The following is a 16,948-nucleotide window of genomic DNA, read 5'->3' as shown; positions in this document are numbered from 1 at the left end:
TAAACTTATAATTTACAAACTTTAAGCATTACACAATCAAACATATATAGGGTGGAAGCTTTCAAATGTATTTCACAAATATATCATTTACATATTTACATCAAGATAAAAACATCGAGATGATAATAAATCATCTCCCCTCACGTGTAGTCCCGCTGTCTCTAGCATCCCTCACTTCTAGTCTACCTGCAAAGCAATCAACAATGAAAGGGTGAGCCTAATCGCTCAGTAGGAATGATCCGTTTCATTCTAATGTACTATTTGATCTTTATTTAAACATATCTGTTAACACATCACTTATCTTTTACATCTAGGGATATTTCCCCTTTTATTACTAATTCATTGCTTTTCATCATTTTTCCCATGGCTATATAAACATCAATGTGTACACATACAAATATAAGCATAGTACACACACATCACATATCATGACATAACATCTAAAACATCTAACATGTTATAACACTCATTATGTAAATACATCATAACTCATGTAATGCAACTAAATGCATATGAACATTTAACGTCTAGCCGATCGGACCTTTCTTAGCATCTTAAGCACTTCATATCATCTAGCCTCAAATTTCATCTAGAGCTCATATCATCGGAGGCGTGCTTACGCGTTATTTAGCATCTAAAGCTATATTCATCTTTCCTCAACCGGTATACGAGGATAGCTTACGCGTTTTCCATCGTGTCTATGCTCTCTTCATGTCTATTGCATCTCTAACATCTTATGGCATGTAAATACATATTTTGGTGAGCTTAATACTTTTAATTCATCTATGGATTATCAACCCATTACATTACTTCTTGCTCACATACATCATCTTAAACATGTATTACATTGCATCTTCATGCCATTTCATAACATTAATCATGCATTGACATCATGACCATGTATATCTTCAAAGATCATCTAACTAATGGGTAAACATAGTACATGGCAAATTACATAATACATTAATAATCATTCATAATCATAAGAATTGATTGTTAAATCTTAAACTTTAATACCGTTTATGCTTCAGGCCATTTTCCATCCTTTTCTCAAATGAACTGGCTCTTGGAATAAACATAAAAGTTATAGATCTGAGTCTTAGCTTTCTAATGCTTCAAGAATCATCTCATTTCGTTTTTATAACTCAAGTTATGGTCGAAATACAGAAGTAGTTAACAAAACCTCCAAGCCCATTAAATCCGAATTTTCATATTAACTATGCCACATCAATTCCTATTGACATTAACCAATATGTTAACTTATGGTCAAATAACCTCCCCTTAATAGTCTAAAATCTTAAAGGAATGTAAAATCTCATTCCCTAAAGTCCATTATTGCTAAACATGGTAAGCAAATGCAAACAACACCTCACCACTTATAATAGCAACCATCACACCATGTGGCCGCCCATACTACAAGTTTTGCCACAATCAGCATCCATACTTCATTTTCTTCAATCAAACATAACAACTCATAAACATAAAGAGCAATAACTTCATGTATAATAATTCAAAGCTAAGTAGAATAAATGAGTTCAACTACCTTGCCATCAACTAATTCTATGCCTTAAAGCCTTAATTTAAGGTTTCTTAAAAATCTACAAACCCTAGCATAACCCTAAAGTCATGGAGGTTCTTCCTTACCTTTTTAAAGACTTCCTCCACAAATCCTTTGCCTTTGACTTCTTTTACACCTTAATCCTACTATATAACATTATACCTCAACATCGACTTCAAATCTTCAAATCACATCAAAACTAAAGTTTTTAATCCTTACCTTAAACCCTTCAAATTGAAGATCCAAGGCTCCTATCTTGTTCTCCTTGAAAAATTATGCAAAACTCCTTGAAAACCTAGAGAAAGAAAGCTTGTTTCATGGAAGATTTGAGAGAAAATGGAAGAAATGTTGAAGAAAGGCTCTCTCCTTTGGCTTGAACGAATTTCATCTCATTTATAGGAAAATATTTCATTTATTTTCCAAAATTATGCAATTGGCCCAATTATTTTAATTGTATAACTCATAAGTCCTTAATTCTTCATATAAGGGCATTTTGGTCATTTCACACTAGACATAATTATTACTTAATTAATGCCATTAAATGCAATGAAGCCTACTCATCCTTGACTTTTTCAATGCTTATCCATAGGCAAAATAACCATTTTGCCCCTAAGCCTCTCTATGGATAATTGATTCATACCGTTCCAAATGAATTGACTATTTTGCCCTTAGTTAGATTTTATGCTTTTTAACATAAAATAAACATTTAAATGACTATTTTGAGTTAGGAACATACCTTTGACATCTTGGGTATTACATTTCAATCAAATTATAGGCTTCCTCCGGTGTTTTGTTATTCAAGGCTCCCCCACTTGCAGCATCTACCATGGCTTGTATATTTGGAATCAACGCATTGTAAAATGTTTGCACTTGCGACCATATTGGTAACCCATGGTGAGGACACCTCCGTAAGAGATCCTTATATCTCTCCCAAGCTTCATAAAGCGACTCCATATCTTGCTGGAAAAAATTTGTGATGTCACTCCTCATCTTGGCAGACTTGATCGGCGGAAAATACTTCGCAAGGAACACTTGGACTAACTCATTCCAAGTAGTGATGCTTCCGGGTGGTAGAGAAATTAACCAAGCCTTAGCTTTATCCCAAAGAGAGAATGGGAAAAGCCTTAACCTAATTTCATCATCAGATATCCCATTATGTTTGAATGTATCGCATAGCTCCAGAAAATTTGCGATATGCAAATTAGGATCATCGCTAGACAACCCTGCAAATTGAATTGAATGTTGTATCATTTGAATAATGTTTGGTTTTATCTCAAAGGTATTTGCTTGAATCGGTGGCCTCCTAATACTAGAAGCACATCCCTCAATCGTAGGTCTTGAGTAATCCTTAAGTGCCTTTTGAACTTCTTCTCCTTCTGTATCTGTCATTGAATCTAACTCCTCTGTACGGTCCAACACTAAAAATACAGAAATAAAAATTAAAGCACTAAAAACAAAAACAAAAATAAAAATAAAAATAAAAATAAAAATAAAAATAAAAATAAAAATAAATTATAAACCAAATTAGCTACTAAATAGCTTGTATTGATATTGATAATATAAAAGCAATTCCCCGGCAACGGCGCCAAAAACTTGTTGTTGATTTTCGCAAGTGTACGAAATCGTGCAAGTAATACAGTGTATAAAATACAGATATCGAACCCAAGGGAATTACTATTATCAATTACCAATTAAACTATCCTATTACTATTTGATCAATCAGATTTTCAGAATGATTCAATGGAAAATAAAACAACTTAGACACAAAACAAAGACCGACTTTTATTAACACTTTAGTAGGAAATCAATATGACTAAACCTAGGGCATAGATTTCACACCAATTTAATCCTATGCATTGACAATTATCTTTAACCCAATTAAGCTTATTCTAAAGACCAAACTCCCTAATATTTCGCTATCTTTCTCTCGAACAATTAACAAATTAACTCCTAATTACTAACCGAAATTATCTCTAATCAAATTTAAGCAATTGGAGATCATTAAGTTCTATGGAATTTACCAGAGCCTCACAGATTACGGTAACCTATCTCTAGCATTCGCTCAATCAATGGTTTTATTACCTTAGACTAATTAGGTTTCATCTCTCGATCTCAACCTAACCCATAAAATCATTCAACTCTAGGGCCCTTTAGAATTGAAAGCTTTAAGCACAATAATAAAACTTAAAATAAAACTTAATAAAAATTAGCAACAATTAATTCAATGCATATTCATAAAATTGGGCTACATCTTAGCCCTAGAAAATAAAATTAGTTCATACTTTCAATAATAAAAATCATTGTATTCATAAACATGAGTATAAGAAAGAGTAGAAAAAATTCTCTAATTGATGTCTCAAAATTGCAGGAATTTCCAATCTCCAAAGAGCCACTGAACTTCTCTCATTTTCTCCTCAAAAATCAGCTAAAGACATCTGTTTATACTCCTAGGGTTTGAGGGTTATGATTCCTAATATTCTAATCACTTTAGAACTCTTAAAATAGGAAATACACGTCATAAATTTAATGTAAAAAAGTCCAGAATCGCAGGTGTGCCGTGGCACTATGCCTAGGCATAGTTGATTCTGCCCCAGAACTCAAAATCTTGACAAGATGGTGGTTGTTTAGCATTATAACGTTCGAATATTGCCAAGTGGTAAACATATTAATTGTAGCCCTTTGAATCAGCTTTCCAAAGGTTCAAGAATCATCTCAATCCAAAATCTACAGCTCACGTTATTGTCAAATTACTGTCGCATGTTCAAAACTGGAACGTTTTCTAGGATTTTCACTTTAACTTCAAATCGCCCTAACTTCTTTGTTTCAGCTCCGAATCACAAACCATTTGATTCTTTTCATCCCACATTCCATCGAAAATATAACCTTCATCTAAATATCATCTTTAAGAACCTGAAAACACTCAAAACATACCCGTGATCCCATAAAAGACATTTATGAAATAATTAAGTTAAATTTCACAAATTAAACACATTTTTCCACAAATAATCCAATTGAATCACTAACAAAATATGTATTTTCAAGCTTTTATCACACTGCTTAGGCAAAGCAAGCGCAAAAAGTGTGTGATGAGGAAGCTCAAGTCTCAATTCCTCCCAAAAGTTTAAAGACAATGTCTAAAAAAGATCTTGAAAAACTTACATCAGAAGAGGTGAATTCTGTGATTTAAAATTGAAGAAATTGGTTTAGTTTTAGATTATTAAAAATTATTTACATTATTGTTGTTGTTCTTGACATATTTGTGGAACAGAGAATTATGGCTTATTTGGAAATTAGGCAGTGATGGCTGCCTCTGATAAAGTCATTGCAAATTTGAAAACAGAGAAAAAAATTTGTTGCTCACAAGACCAAAATCACAGAGGAAATAATGGATTTAGAGAAACAGATGGCAGAAGCTATGAATGAATCGAAGTTTCATAAGAAGAAATTATCAGTTATTGAACAATCATGTTCAAATGCAAAGTTAGAAAATCATGTTCTTGTAAGAAAGGAGAAAGTATTGTTGGATTGCAACAGCAAACATAAATCTATGCTTGTTGCAGTTGAAAAGGAAAAAGATAGAGCTTTTGATGTTGTCTCACACATGTTCTTGAACACTCGAGAAGTGTGTTGTGATGCATTTAAGTCCAGATTTCCTGATGAAGATTTGAGTTTCTCGGAGGGTTTGATTCTGCAAGACGAAGAGAGAGATCTGGTAAAACATGATTGAAATGGTGACGTTTTTGGTAACAACGGAAACTCAGTTTAGACTTTGATGTTTCCTATCACTTATTGTTAGAGTATGTGCCCTAGAGCCAATCAATTATTGTAGAATTGACTCTTTGTAATAATTTTCATTGATCAATAAAAGACATTTTATTCTATATCGCATAAATCATTATTATATGTATTGATATATGTCCTTAGAATAGTAGAACCATGACGAGGGTATCAAGTGTTTCAAATCTTGATAGTAAGAACCCTATGAGCACCTATGCTGGCCATTCTAGAAACATCCGTAGCCCTAGTATTATTCTGAAGTAAGGGCACAGATAATACAGTAAGGTTATCATAGTGTTGAACGACCCTGTCGAAAGGTAGTGATTGATCTCACTTGTTAAGGTTGTTTGGTGACAACCTAGTGCAACACATGGGTGCTTGCTGTAAGCAAGTTCACTGGACTGACCCACCAGAAGATTCCATATGGATGGTAACTCCAGTGTCTATGGAACAAATCCTCTAATGAATGGTGGTGCATGTGATCCTTAGACCTGAGATCACTGAAGCGCCTTGTGCAGCGATGGTGCATTTTGACGCTAGCCCAATGTAGTTATATTCAAAGCTGTCAATACAGTAGTGATTGGTTGCATCAAGGAGTGTATCAAGATTATGGTAGATTGACAGAGGATTCATCACTCTCGGGTATGGGGGAAGTTATCTCACGGTGCAATTCAGTAAATGGCAATGACTCTAAAACTGTGGCCATAGTGGGATTGAGTTGTTGCTCTATCTAGTTTATAATTCTGGTCATTGGTCCAGTAACTGAATACATACATATCGAGAGTAACTGAAGTTGACACTATTTCTATGCCTCGGTCTCGTTGAGGTAATGGATGATGAAATGATTGAATTGTACGGTAACCATATCGTTGACAGGTAGCTGCTTCGCTGAATCCGAATCTATCGAGTGGCCATGATGCCCTGCTAGGGGCCAATCTTGGTCTGTGTGTAGTGAGACTATTAATTGGTGTTAATCTTGATACTACACACTACCGGGATGATAAGGAGCCTATAGGTCTCACACATAGAAGATAATTTAAGAACCAGTTTATAAAAAGGGCGTTTTCATCTTTTTAGGGAAAAGGGTATTTTGGTAATCTCACTGTGCAATTAAATTTGCTGAGGTCGTAGCCTTTATTTAATTTGATATAAAAATTAAATAAGTGAGATTACGTTTAAATATGTGTACGCATATATTTAAATAAATTATCATTATAGTTAAGTGTTAATAATTGAATTGAATTGAGATAATGATAATTAAAATTAAAATATCTAAATGGGGCTGTTTGGATACAAGGGGTGTTTGGGTTGGTGCCCAAGCCCATTCCATGATGGAATAGGGCAAAATGTGCACTATATAAGTGCAACACTTTGTGAATTAAATTAATTAATTTCATTTCATTCAAAAGAAAAACCTCCAACCCCCTTTTCTCTCCCACGCCAGACTGCCTTTTGCTTGAAACAAAGTTTGCTTGATTTCTTCTTGGTTCTTAAGGCTAAAGAGGATCTAGTAAATCCCTCTTTAGTTCCTAAGGGTTATCTTCGTGTGGACTATATTGGTTCGATCATACTCTTGGGTCGGTAGCGAAACTTGTTCAGAGACAAGTTGGAGGAACCTAACATGTGTATGATTTCTTAACTCTAGACTGAATTTTCTACAGATTCTAATATAATGAATAAACTTTAAGTTTGTGCCCTGATCTTGGTTCTAAGGAACGATCCATGTTGTGAATAATTTTTGTTTTCCGCTGCCATGACTTGATCGTTTCCTAACACCTATGGTATCTTTTGAGAGGTGTGGAATTACGTATAATTATGTAGCCATGGATACTGAGTTTCCCGGCATTGTTTTGTATCTGGTTGTGACTTTCAAGAATATAAACAATCATAACTACCGGACGTTGAAAGATAATGTAGATATGTTGAAATTTATTCAATCGGATTTGGTGGAGTTGTAGCGCCAATGCAGGATTCACTTTAAGAAGAATAATGAGAAGGGTATTGATGTGAATGGAATTGCTGAGTTTTTGATTTCGACAGGGATTGTGTTGAATGATGGTGATGGTGTTCACTCGATTATTTTTCATAGTGGTTTATGTTTGTATTTGTAAAAAAATTCCCTGATATATTATTAACAAACTCAGTGTGAACCTATTGTAATTGATATACTTGGTTAATGACTGGTACATTGTTAAGAATGTTAATTTGGATTGTATTAGCAAATATTGAAATATTGGTATTACAATATTGCGAATCTATTGTTTAACCAATACAAAATAATTTCAAACAATAAAAAAAAATTATATGAGAAAAGAGATTTGTTTAATATATTTTAATATCAAAATATGTGTGTGCACTACTTTATATATTTATCAAGGTTCAGCAAATGGTGTATGTCTAGATTTTTTAGTCATCTGATCATAATATTCTGATTTGAGATTAATCGAATACTCCCATGTCTTAACATCAGGAACAATAAGCTTAACATCATCCATGATTCAAATAACGCATCAATCATATCGTTGCATTTTTCTCTTTCATCATTTAGATTTTCTATGTTGCTGCGAACTTTGGTTAGTATCTGTTTGAACTCTTTCTGTCTGACACCCATTGCCGCAACAACAGGTTTAAAAAAAGAATGAATTTCAATAAATATTTAAACATTCTAGGAGTACAAATTGCATTATAGCTGTATATATATATATATAATAGCATAACATAAAGTTGAATTCCAAATAAATAAGTCAACTAATAACACATAATTTATAATATTTTTGGTTTAGTTTTATATTACACAAAATTTGTATTACCTTCTCTCTTGACGCCTTCCTATTCCATGTCGCTCCTCATTTGTAGAAAGCAAAGTATCATTTTCTTTCAAATCCGAAACAATAGTGACTATAGAATTCATCACCTCGACCAACAAATGCATGCCTTTTTTTATTCTTGTTTTTGCAGTATTTATATCGATAACATTGTGGTCGATGTCACTCACAATCCGTTTTCAGGTCTCCTCTTTCTCCAGACATTATCGAACCAATTAAAGATAAAAGAGATAAAGAAGGTCCACAAACGTATAAAATTTATATGAAAAAAAGTTAAGATTGATAGTTACATATACATACAGTTTCGAGAAGAGTTTAAATAAGAACAGAAAATGAACATATGGAAAACAAACATACGTGTTGTATTAAATGAATGCAATGATTGAAGAATCTGAAAATATCAAAAACCCAGCCAAGGTGACATGGACTAACTTGAAACGTTTCATTGATTCAATAAACAATTACATCAGGAAAACCGACAAAGAAATAGTAATAAATAAGTATAATGATAAAAAAAAATGTTCAGATAGTTTCAAAAGAAACAATAATATATATTTAGTTAAAGTCTAATGTTTCATACAGTGGTTACAGCTTGATATTACCATAACAATTTCTTCAGTAGACCAATGGTAAGAATGTTATTGTTCAATGAATGATATAATGTTTATAAACATTATCAAACTTAACTAATATGAAATCGTATGTCAAATCAATTTGTTATTTTAATATGGTTGATGGTTTTATATTAACCAGGTAAATAGTTTGTTAAATTACTAATGACATTTTAGTTTTGTGTTCCATTTATGTTACAATGCACCTACATAATTATAGATAGCAATCCTAGACAAATGTGATTAAACCACAGTTAGTAATAGCAATCCAATACACATGTATACTTGTTATTAATGCACATCTTTGGAATGCCAATGCAATGCACCTGTATACTTGTTATTAATGCACATCTTTGGAATGCCAATGCAATGCACTTGTATTCGGTGATTAATTCAAATCCCATTTTTTTTATTAATTACTAATTATAAAATCGAAACATTATGTTATTTATTTATAATTGTGATACAACGACATTCGCTTTAGTTGTAAAATCTCAGCTGGGAATCTTTATTGCTTTTAATGAATTGTATTAAGAATGAATCTCTTTTTGCTAGGCAATTCATAACAATGTCTAATACTTTTCTTAAAGATATTGATGAATCAAGAGATGATTGGTTAGTCACTGTCAGAGTATCTAAAAAATTAAATATTATTTGAATTAAATATATTTCACCAAATTTTTGGAATATTTAACAGTAATGTTGTTCTAGGTATTCCTAAAAAATTAAATATTATTTTATTAAAAAATACACACGTTATTTCAAAAACATTGATCCAACCGGTTTTCTACAGTCGGTGGATTAATAATCATTTATGTTTCATTAATATATTCATTTATCTGCGTTTTTTTTTTTTAATTTATTTAACACATATTCTATTTCTTTAAGCTGTGTTCACGCCCATTCTCTGTCCAACATGCTGTCAGTGTAATCGTTTCGACTTTCTCTCATGTTGGTGCTGATTTTCTTCCAAAGTGTCTAAAGCTTTCGTGTCGACATCTTCTACATTGCCGATTCAGTTATTGTATATCTCATCCCTTTTTTCAATTCTATTCTTTATTTTTGGTAGTAGTTTCATCTGGTTGTTTGTGTATTTTATCATTAAAATTTGTTTAATATTATAGTATATAGTTGTATTTGATAGGCATTCCTATGGATTGAAGTCATTTCTATGCAATTATAACACCTATAAAAAAATTTGGATGAAGCGTTATTAAAAACAAAAACCTAGGTTTAGTATTCATAAGAAATTAATAGTTATAGGGTCACAAAAAGGGAAGAAATATAAAAAAAATTGTTACAACTACTTTTATAGAGAAATTTCTTATTTCAGAATTTACATGTTTGAGATAACGAAATTTTTTGTTTTCTGTTTGTTTTTCTTGTTAATATATTTCAGTTTCATATTTGGTCTGCTTTGTTGTGTAATCTTGGTAGAATGGAAAAGACGAAACAATTAGCAAAGATGGTAGAATCACAAACTGAGAGGAAAGAAAATGCAAAGAATTTATCAGCGAGAACTAAACGGAAGAAAGTTGGTAGGGGTCCTAGTAGATGCTCTGCAAGACTCCAAGGAACAGTTGTGCATACTCACAATGACAATGTTCAACGTGTGATAGAATCGGTGGTTTTCACTGATAGCGACCAAGAAGTCGAACTGCAATCACCTCAGTAGATGAAACAGGCTGAACCAAGTAATACGATTGAAATTTTGAAAGGAAAGTTGACCATTTAATAAATGTAATCAAAAATCAACAATCCAGATATATAGACTTGTGCTTCGAATCCCAACAGAAGGTGTAGAGACTCTGGTAGAATATGATTCGCTTCTCTAGATGATTTCAAATCCTATATCTATTTAAGTACTGTTAATGATTTTAATGATTTTCTTTTCACTCCAACTCAGGTTGAAACCTTAATAGAAGAAAATCATCAATTGGCTTTGAAGTTACAAAATGCATATGGAAAACTTGAAGTAGTATGACTTCTACAAACTTTTATAAACTCACAATATTTTTATAGCAAAATAATATGTCATTTCCACAAACTATATTTTATATATGAAATTGGTGAAATGAATTTGAATACTTGAGAAGATCAGAAAAATTGTGTTTACTTTGTTTGCTTGCAAACAGAGAAGTACATTGGATTATGTCTGGATTTGATGAACAAAAGGAAGAACACGGTCTTGCCAGCAAATTCAACAGAAGTTCAAGATATAGTCAAGTATCCTCTCAACCAACGCATGAGCATCAACCTCGTCGCAGGGCTAGACGCCCATTGAGCAACATAAAAAATATCTAAAAATGAAGACCCAATTCGTTTGTGTATTTAATCTATTCAATATGAAAGGAACACTTTATGAAAATTTCTATGTTGTTTCTTTTGGATTGTTTTTTATAGTTTTTATGTGAACTTAAAAAACATTTGGTTAGCTTTTTTACATGAATATTGCAATGTTAAGTTGTTTCTGTTGGATCGCTTTTATAGTTCTTTTCCTCTTTTGTGATGCCCTTAATATGTTTGTATAAAAATGTTCTAATTATATTTTTAGCATCATCCACTTGTACAATTAATACTATATTTACAAACATGTTTTTGACATTCGATGTCAGTATTTCGTAGCAAATTGTGCATGATATTTAATATTACATGAATAATATTGAGATCAACTATTTAAACTTAAAATTTATACCAACCTTCCGTAATTTTTGTAACTTATAATAAATTTCAAGTTTGACATTATCAACTAAAACTTTTCTCACAATATAGGATTCATATATTTCTTTAAAATCATTAACCTCTGGTCCACTTCTCAAAACAAACATCTGTTCACACAGTCCATTCAAACAATTTGTTTGTTTAATAATTGAGAACATGATAATCCAATTAATTTTAGGATTACTATATCAAACAACATAAAAGTTATTTTGGGGATTCCGTCAGACATACTGTCATGACTGGGAGCTATCCTCTATCTTGCCACCTTCGGGCTCAAGGGCTTTCCCCATGTGCTAGACACGTCCAAGGTATTGTTTGCTATGGGTCCTTCTGGCCACGCCTCCTTCAGACCCTCACGGCTTTGCTTCGCTTCGTGGTCTTTTTTCCATCTTGCGAATATAGCCCAATGGTACTCATGTTACTTGGCCAAGGTATAAGTCCAAGGTTCAAGTCATGGGGGAGGCGTACGCAAGGTGGAAAAAAGACCACGAAGCAAAGCAAAGCCGTGAGGGTCCAAAGGAGGCATGGTCAGAAGGACCCATAGCGAACAATATGTTGGACGTGTCCGACGCACGGGGAAAGCCCTTGAGCCGAAGTGGCGAGATAGAGGATAGCCCCCGATCATGACACATACTCACATCTACATTTTTCTTGTTATAAAATTAATGAAAAATTTACTAAAATTAAATGGAGAATAGTCCTATTACCAGGCCAAACATAAACATGTGTTATACTTATTTTATACATTTAAAACAGTAATAAAAAATCTAATAGTTTGAAAACTATAATTGATTCGAAATTTCATAGTTTCATTATTATTTTTTTTTTAAATAAAGATTTTCAAATATAAAAGTAGATCGAACTATTAATGTTACACATTATATAATTTCATCATCTTTCATATGCCAACCATTCAACTTGATTGTTCATAAACTCAAAGGTTCAACTTGATTGTTCACTGCTTTGTATTAATTGTTGTTTAATATTATATTTATTTGTGTTGGCATTCATCAATAAAGATAAAGCATTTTCACAAAAGAAGTCCCAATTACATTATATACTTAATCTATCAAATGTGACATGATCACTTTATCAAGACCTCAGCTTTTTTCTTGGATTGCTTTTGTAACTCCTACTACTGCTTTTAAAATTCTCATCATCATTTCTTTCTGCTCATTTCCTCATTCCCACTCTTTCAATCTGTCAACATGTCTATACAAGAAATGTTTATCCTGTTTTCAGCATCATCAGGTTCAACTCTTGCCATCGTTTTTCCAGATACATCTTTGATTTTTGGTCTCAGTATTTCGTATTCACTCACGTCTAACATCAACGATTGTGATCCATGTTCTTTTTAATTTTTAATTTTTACAGATATTAATTAATTATATTTTTTTATGGAAATTGAATGAAAAGACAAATTTACCCTTCGTCACTAACAAAAATCGTGACGATGTCACAACCATGAGTAGTTTTTGTATATATTCCTAAAGTCAAAATTTAGGTTTCACTTTCTAAAGCCTTAACGGTGGTGGTTGCAATAACCTATTAAAAGTGAAACCTCAAAGTGTGAAGATATTTGTTTCAGTAGGTTGTTTGCTTTGGTTGAATAATCCCTCTTATTGAGGAAACTAGATTAGTGTTTGAACGAGTCTTTGTGTTTGAACGTTTCCTTAGAAGTATCCCATGAAATTAGGAGTTGTTAGTCATGGGTTTATCTTTCTGTTTCACAAACGTTTTGAAGGCTATTTAAGCCATGTTTCTCCTTTATTAAAAGTAAGAAATTCTTTCAAAGCAGAAACACTTAATAATCTTACATTTCGTATTAGAGCCACCACACAGGACCTGACCAACAAAGAAGCAATAAGTGTCAATGGCAAGAGAGGGAAGTAACTTCGTATAACCGGCTATCCCATGATTTGATTGCCATTATAACCATTGGAGCATGCTAATGGAGAATCTCTTGAAGTCTAAGGAGTACTAGAGTCTTGTAGAAAGTGGAATCACACAATATCCTGACGAAATTGTATTAACTGATGTCCAAACCAAAGCTCTAGAAGAACAGAAGCTAAAAGACTTGAAGACTAGAATTATCTGTTTCAAACTATAGATCGACCCATACTAGAGACTATTTTGAAAGACTCAGCAAAAGACATTTGGGATTCGATGAAGAAGAAGTACCAAGGCATGGCTAGAGTCAAGAGTGCACAATTGCAGGCTCTTTGTAAAGAGTTTGAATTGCTCCACATGAAGGTGGGAGAATTAGTCAATGACTATTTTGCAAGAACATTGACAGTGGCTAACAAGATGAGAATTCATGGAGAACAGATGGGAGATGTGGTGATCATTGAGATGATTTTGAGATCAATGACACCGAAGTATGATTATGTGGTTTGCTCTATCCAGGAATCAAATTAGATAGATAATCTTTTGATTGATGAATTGCAGAGCAATTTGCTTGTGCATGAGCAAAGAATTATGGGTCATGTGATGGAAGAACAAGGCTTGAAAGTCAATAGGGAGAATCACTCACTAGGTGAGGTCGAGGCCGAGGAGGATATAGAGAACGTGGAAGAAGAAAAGGAAGAATTGACATGGCTACTGTTGAGTGCTACAATTGTCATGAGTTGGGCATTTTGCTTATGAATGCCCTTAAAAGGAGAAGGAAACTAAGGCAAATTTCACTAATGCTAAAGAAGAAATGTTTCTGATGTCTTATGTAAACATAAAAGACGATCACTTTAACAAACTATGGTATCTTGATTCTGGTTGCAGTAACCACATGAGTGCAAATAAAGAGTTGTTTTCAAATCTTGATGAAACATTTAGAGAAAAAGTGAAAGTGGGGAACAATTCCAGTTTAGGTGTCAAAGGAAAAGGAGACATTGAGATTGAAGTGAATGGAGCTGGAAAAGGAGACATCAAGATTGAAGTGAATGGAGTTATGCACTCTATCTATAGAGTGTTCTATATACCAGATTTGAAGAGCAATCTCCTTAGTCTTGGCCAATTGCAAGAAAAGGGATTTGTTGTTCTCATGCAAAAGAACACATGTCAAATTTATCATCCTGAGAAGGGTTTGCTTATGAAAGTTGAGATGACATCAAATCGTATGTTTCCATTGTAAGCAAAACGCTCATGTGATAGTGCAAAATGCCTCAAATCAACCATTCAAGATGATAGCTGGTTGTGGCACTTTAGGTATGGACATCTAAATTTCATTGGATTAAAGACCTTGAAACAAAAAGGCATGGTGACTGGACTACCTCAGTTGGAAGCTCCCTCAAGGGTCTGTGAAGAATGTATGATTAGAAAGCAACATCGTGAAACATTTCCTCAGAAGAGCACTTGGAGGGCCTCTCATAAACTTCAACTAGTTCACTTGAATATTTGTGGCCTTATTAAATCCATCTCCAACAGCGACAAGAGGTACTTCATAACCTTTATTGATGATTTCAATAGAAAGATTTGGATATTTTTTATCTGAAAAGTCTAAAGCTATAACCTATTTTAAGAATTTTAAAGCTACTGTTGAAAAAGAAACTGGGGTGTTTATTAAAGCATTTTGCACTAATCGTGGAGGAGATTTCACTTAACAAGAATTTAATATTTTTTGTGAAGTGAATGGTATTCATAGGCAATTACCTTCAGCTTATACACCACAGCAAAATTGTGTTTTAGAAAAGAAAAATCGCACCAGTATGAATATGGTGTGTTGCATGCTTGCAAGGATGAAAGTGTTCACATTCTAAATAGATGCCCAACATTTGTAGTGAAAGATGTCACTCTAGAAGAGGCATGGAGTGTAAACAAACCAAGGGTTTCTCATTTCAAAGTATTTGGTTGCTTAGCATATGCTCATGTGAATGATAATTTACGGAGCAAACTTGATGACAAAAGCATAAAATGTGTCATGCTCGGAATTAGTAAGGAATCCAAGGCTTACAAGCTATATAATCCAGTTACCAAAATGATTGTAATCAATAGAGATGTGGTCTTTGATGAAGAGAAATGTTTGGAGTGGACAGATGGAGGAAAAAAGATTGTTGTTGATTTTGATCATACTAAAAAAAAAGCTCAGTTGAAGACATCATATTAGTAGCATCAGAAAGTGCTTCATTAGAAAATGAATCTTCAGCAGACACAAAGTCAGAAAATGAGTCATCTAAAGACAACTCAAGCGAGCATAGAACCAAAGAACCAAGATTAAGGAGAACTCCAGTATGGTTGACAGATTATGTGAGTGGTGATGAGTTATCCGATGATGGAAATTCTGCTCAACTCACTTTGTTTGCTGACAATGATCCGATCACCTTTAATGATGCTGTGAGAAGCTCAAAATGGAGGAGGGCCATGGATTCAAAAATTGTAGCAATTGTGAAAAACAATACTTGGGAACTTACTGATTTGCCAGTAGAGGAAAAAACCATTGGAGTGAAATGGATATACAAGACAAAGCTAAAAAAAAAATGGAGAGATAGACAAGTACAAAGCCAAATTGGTGGCTAAGGGCCACACATAAAAGTATGGAGTAAACTATGCAGAAGTGTTTGCACCTATAGCAAGACACGATACAATTCGATTAGTGATATCCTTGGCAGCTCAAAACAACTGGCATATCTACCAGCTCGATGTAAAATCAGCTTTCTTGTATGGAGAACTGAATGAGCCGGTGTTTGTAAACCAACCTCCAGGATATGTATAGAAGGGAAAAGAGCAAAAGGTATTTAGATTAAAAAAGGCTTTATATGGACTGAAACAAGCTCCTAGAGCTTGGTACAGCTGTACAGAAACTTACTTCTCGAAGGCGAGTTTCAAGAAGTGTTAATATGAACACACCTTGTTCATCAAGCATGGAAAAAGAGGTAAAATCTTGATGATATGTCTTTATGTGGATGATCTTATATATATTTGAAATGATGAGGAAATGTGATGAATTTAAGAACTCCAAGATGATTGAGTTTGAGATGACGGACCTAGGGAAGATGCACTATTTCCTAGGTATTGAAGTGAATCAAACAGTGAGTGGGATCTTCATTGGGCATAAGAAGTATGCTCAAGAAGTGCTTGAGAGATTCCAAATGGGCAACTACAATTCTGTACAAACTCCGATTGTGCCAGGAACCAAGCTTACCAAAGATGTTGATGGGATAAAGGTTGATAGCACTCACTTCATACATATTGTGTGGAAATGTATCTAACAACACATGACCCGACTTAATGTTTGTAGTGAGCCTCATTAGCAGATTTATGGATTCACCTACAGAGCTACATTTCCAAGCAGCAAAAAGAGTTTTGCGTTATCTAAAAGGGATTGTCGATAACACTCACTTCAAATAGAGTTTTGGATTGCTCTATAAAAGAAAATCAGAAGCAAATTTGGTGGGATACAGTGACAATGACTATGGTGGTGACTTAGACGATCGAAAGAGTACTTCAGGGTATGCTTTTATGTT

General features: G+C 33.5%; 2 protein-coding genes and 1 non-coding gene across 3 annotated transcripts; all 3 read left to right on the top strand.

Moving 5' to 3' along the window:
• Positions 1-2,444: 2,444 nt before the first annotated feature.
• LOC116131588 lies at positions 2,445-2,551 on the top strand. Its single transcript, XR_004128264.1, has one exon. It is a non-coding gene; the product is annotated as a small nucleolar RNA R71 (small nucleolar RNA).
• Positions 2,552-13,658: 11,107 nt separating this feature from the next.
• On the top strand, positions 13,659-14,138 carry LOC116131495. The gene is made up of 2 exons (XM_031417142.1): positions 13,659-13,883; positions 13,941-14,138. The coding sequence occupies exons 1-2, from the start codon at positions 13,659-13,661 to the stop codon at positions 14,136-14,138; spliced, it is 423 nt and encodes a 140-aa protein (XP_031273002.1).
• A 136-nt stretch (positions 14,139-14,274) lies between these two features.
• On the top strand, positions 14,275-16,001 carry LOC116131493. Its single transcript, XM_031417141.1, has 2 exons — positions 14,275-14,602; positions 15,574-16,001. The coding sequence occupies exons 1-2, from the start codon at positions 14,275-14,277 to the stop codon at positions 15,999-16,001; spliced, it is 756 nt and encodes a 251-aa protein (XP_031273001.1).
• The last annotated feature ends 947 nt before the right edge of the window (positions 16,002-16,948 follow it).

The sequence above is a fragment of the Pistacia vera genome, unplaced genomic scaffold (genome assembly GCF_008641045.1).
Source record: "Pistacia vera cultivar Batoury unplaced genomic scaffold, PisVer_v2 Contig234, whole genome shotgun sequence".
NCBI lineage: Eukaryota > Viridiplantae > Streptophyta > Magnoliopsida > Sapindales > Anacardiaceae > Pistacia > Pistacia vera.
Note: the sequence above shows the minus strand (reverse complement) of the source record. Positions and strands in the feature narration are given on the sequence as shown.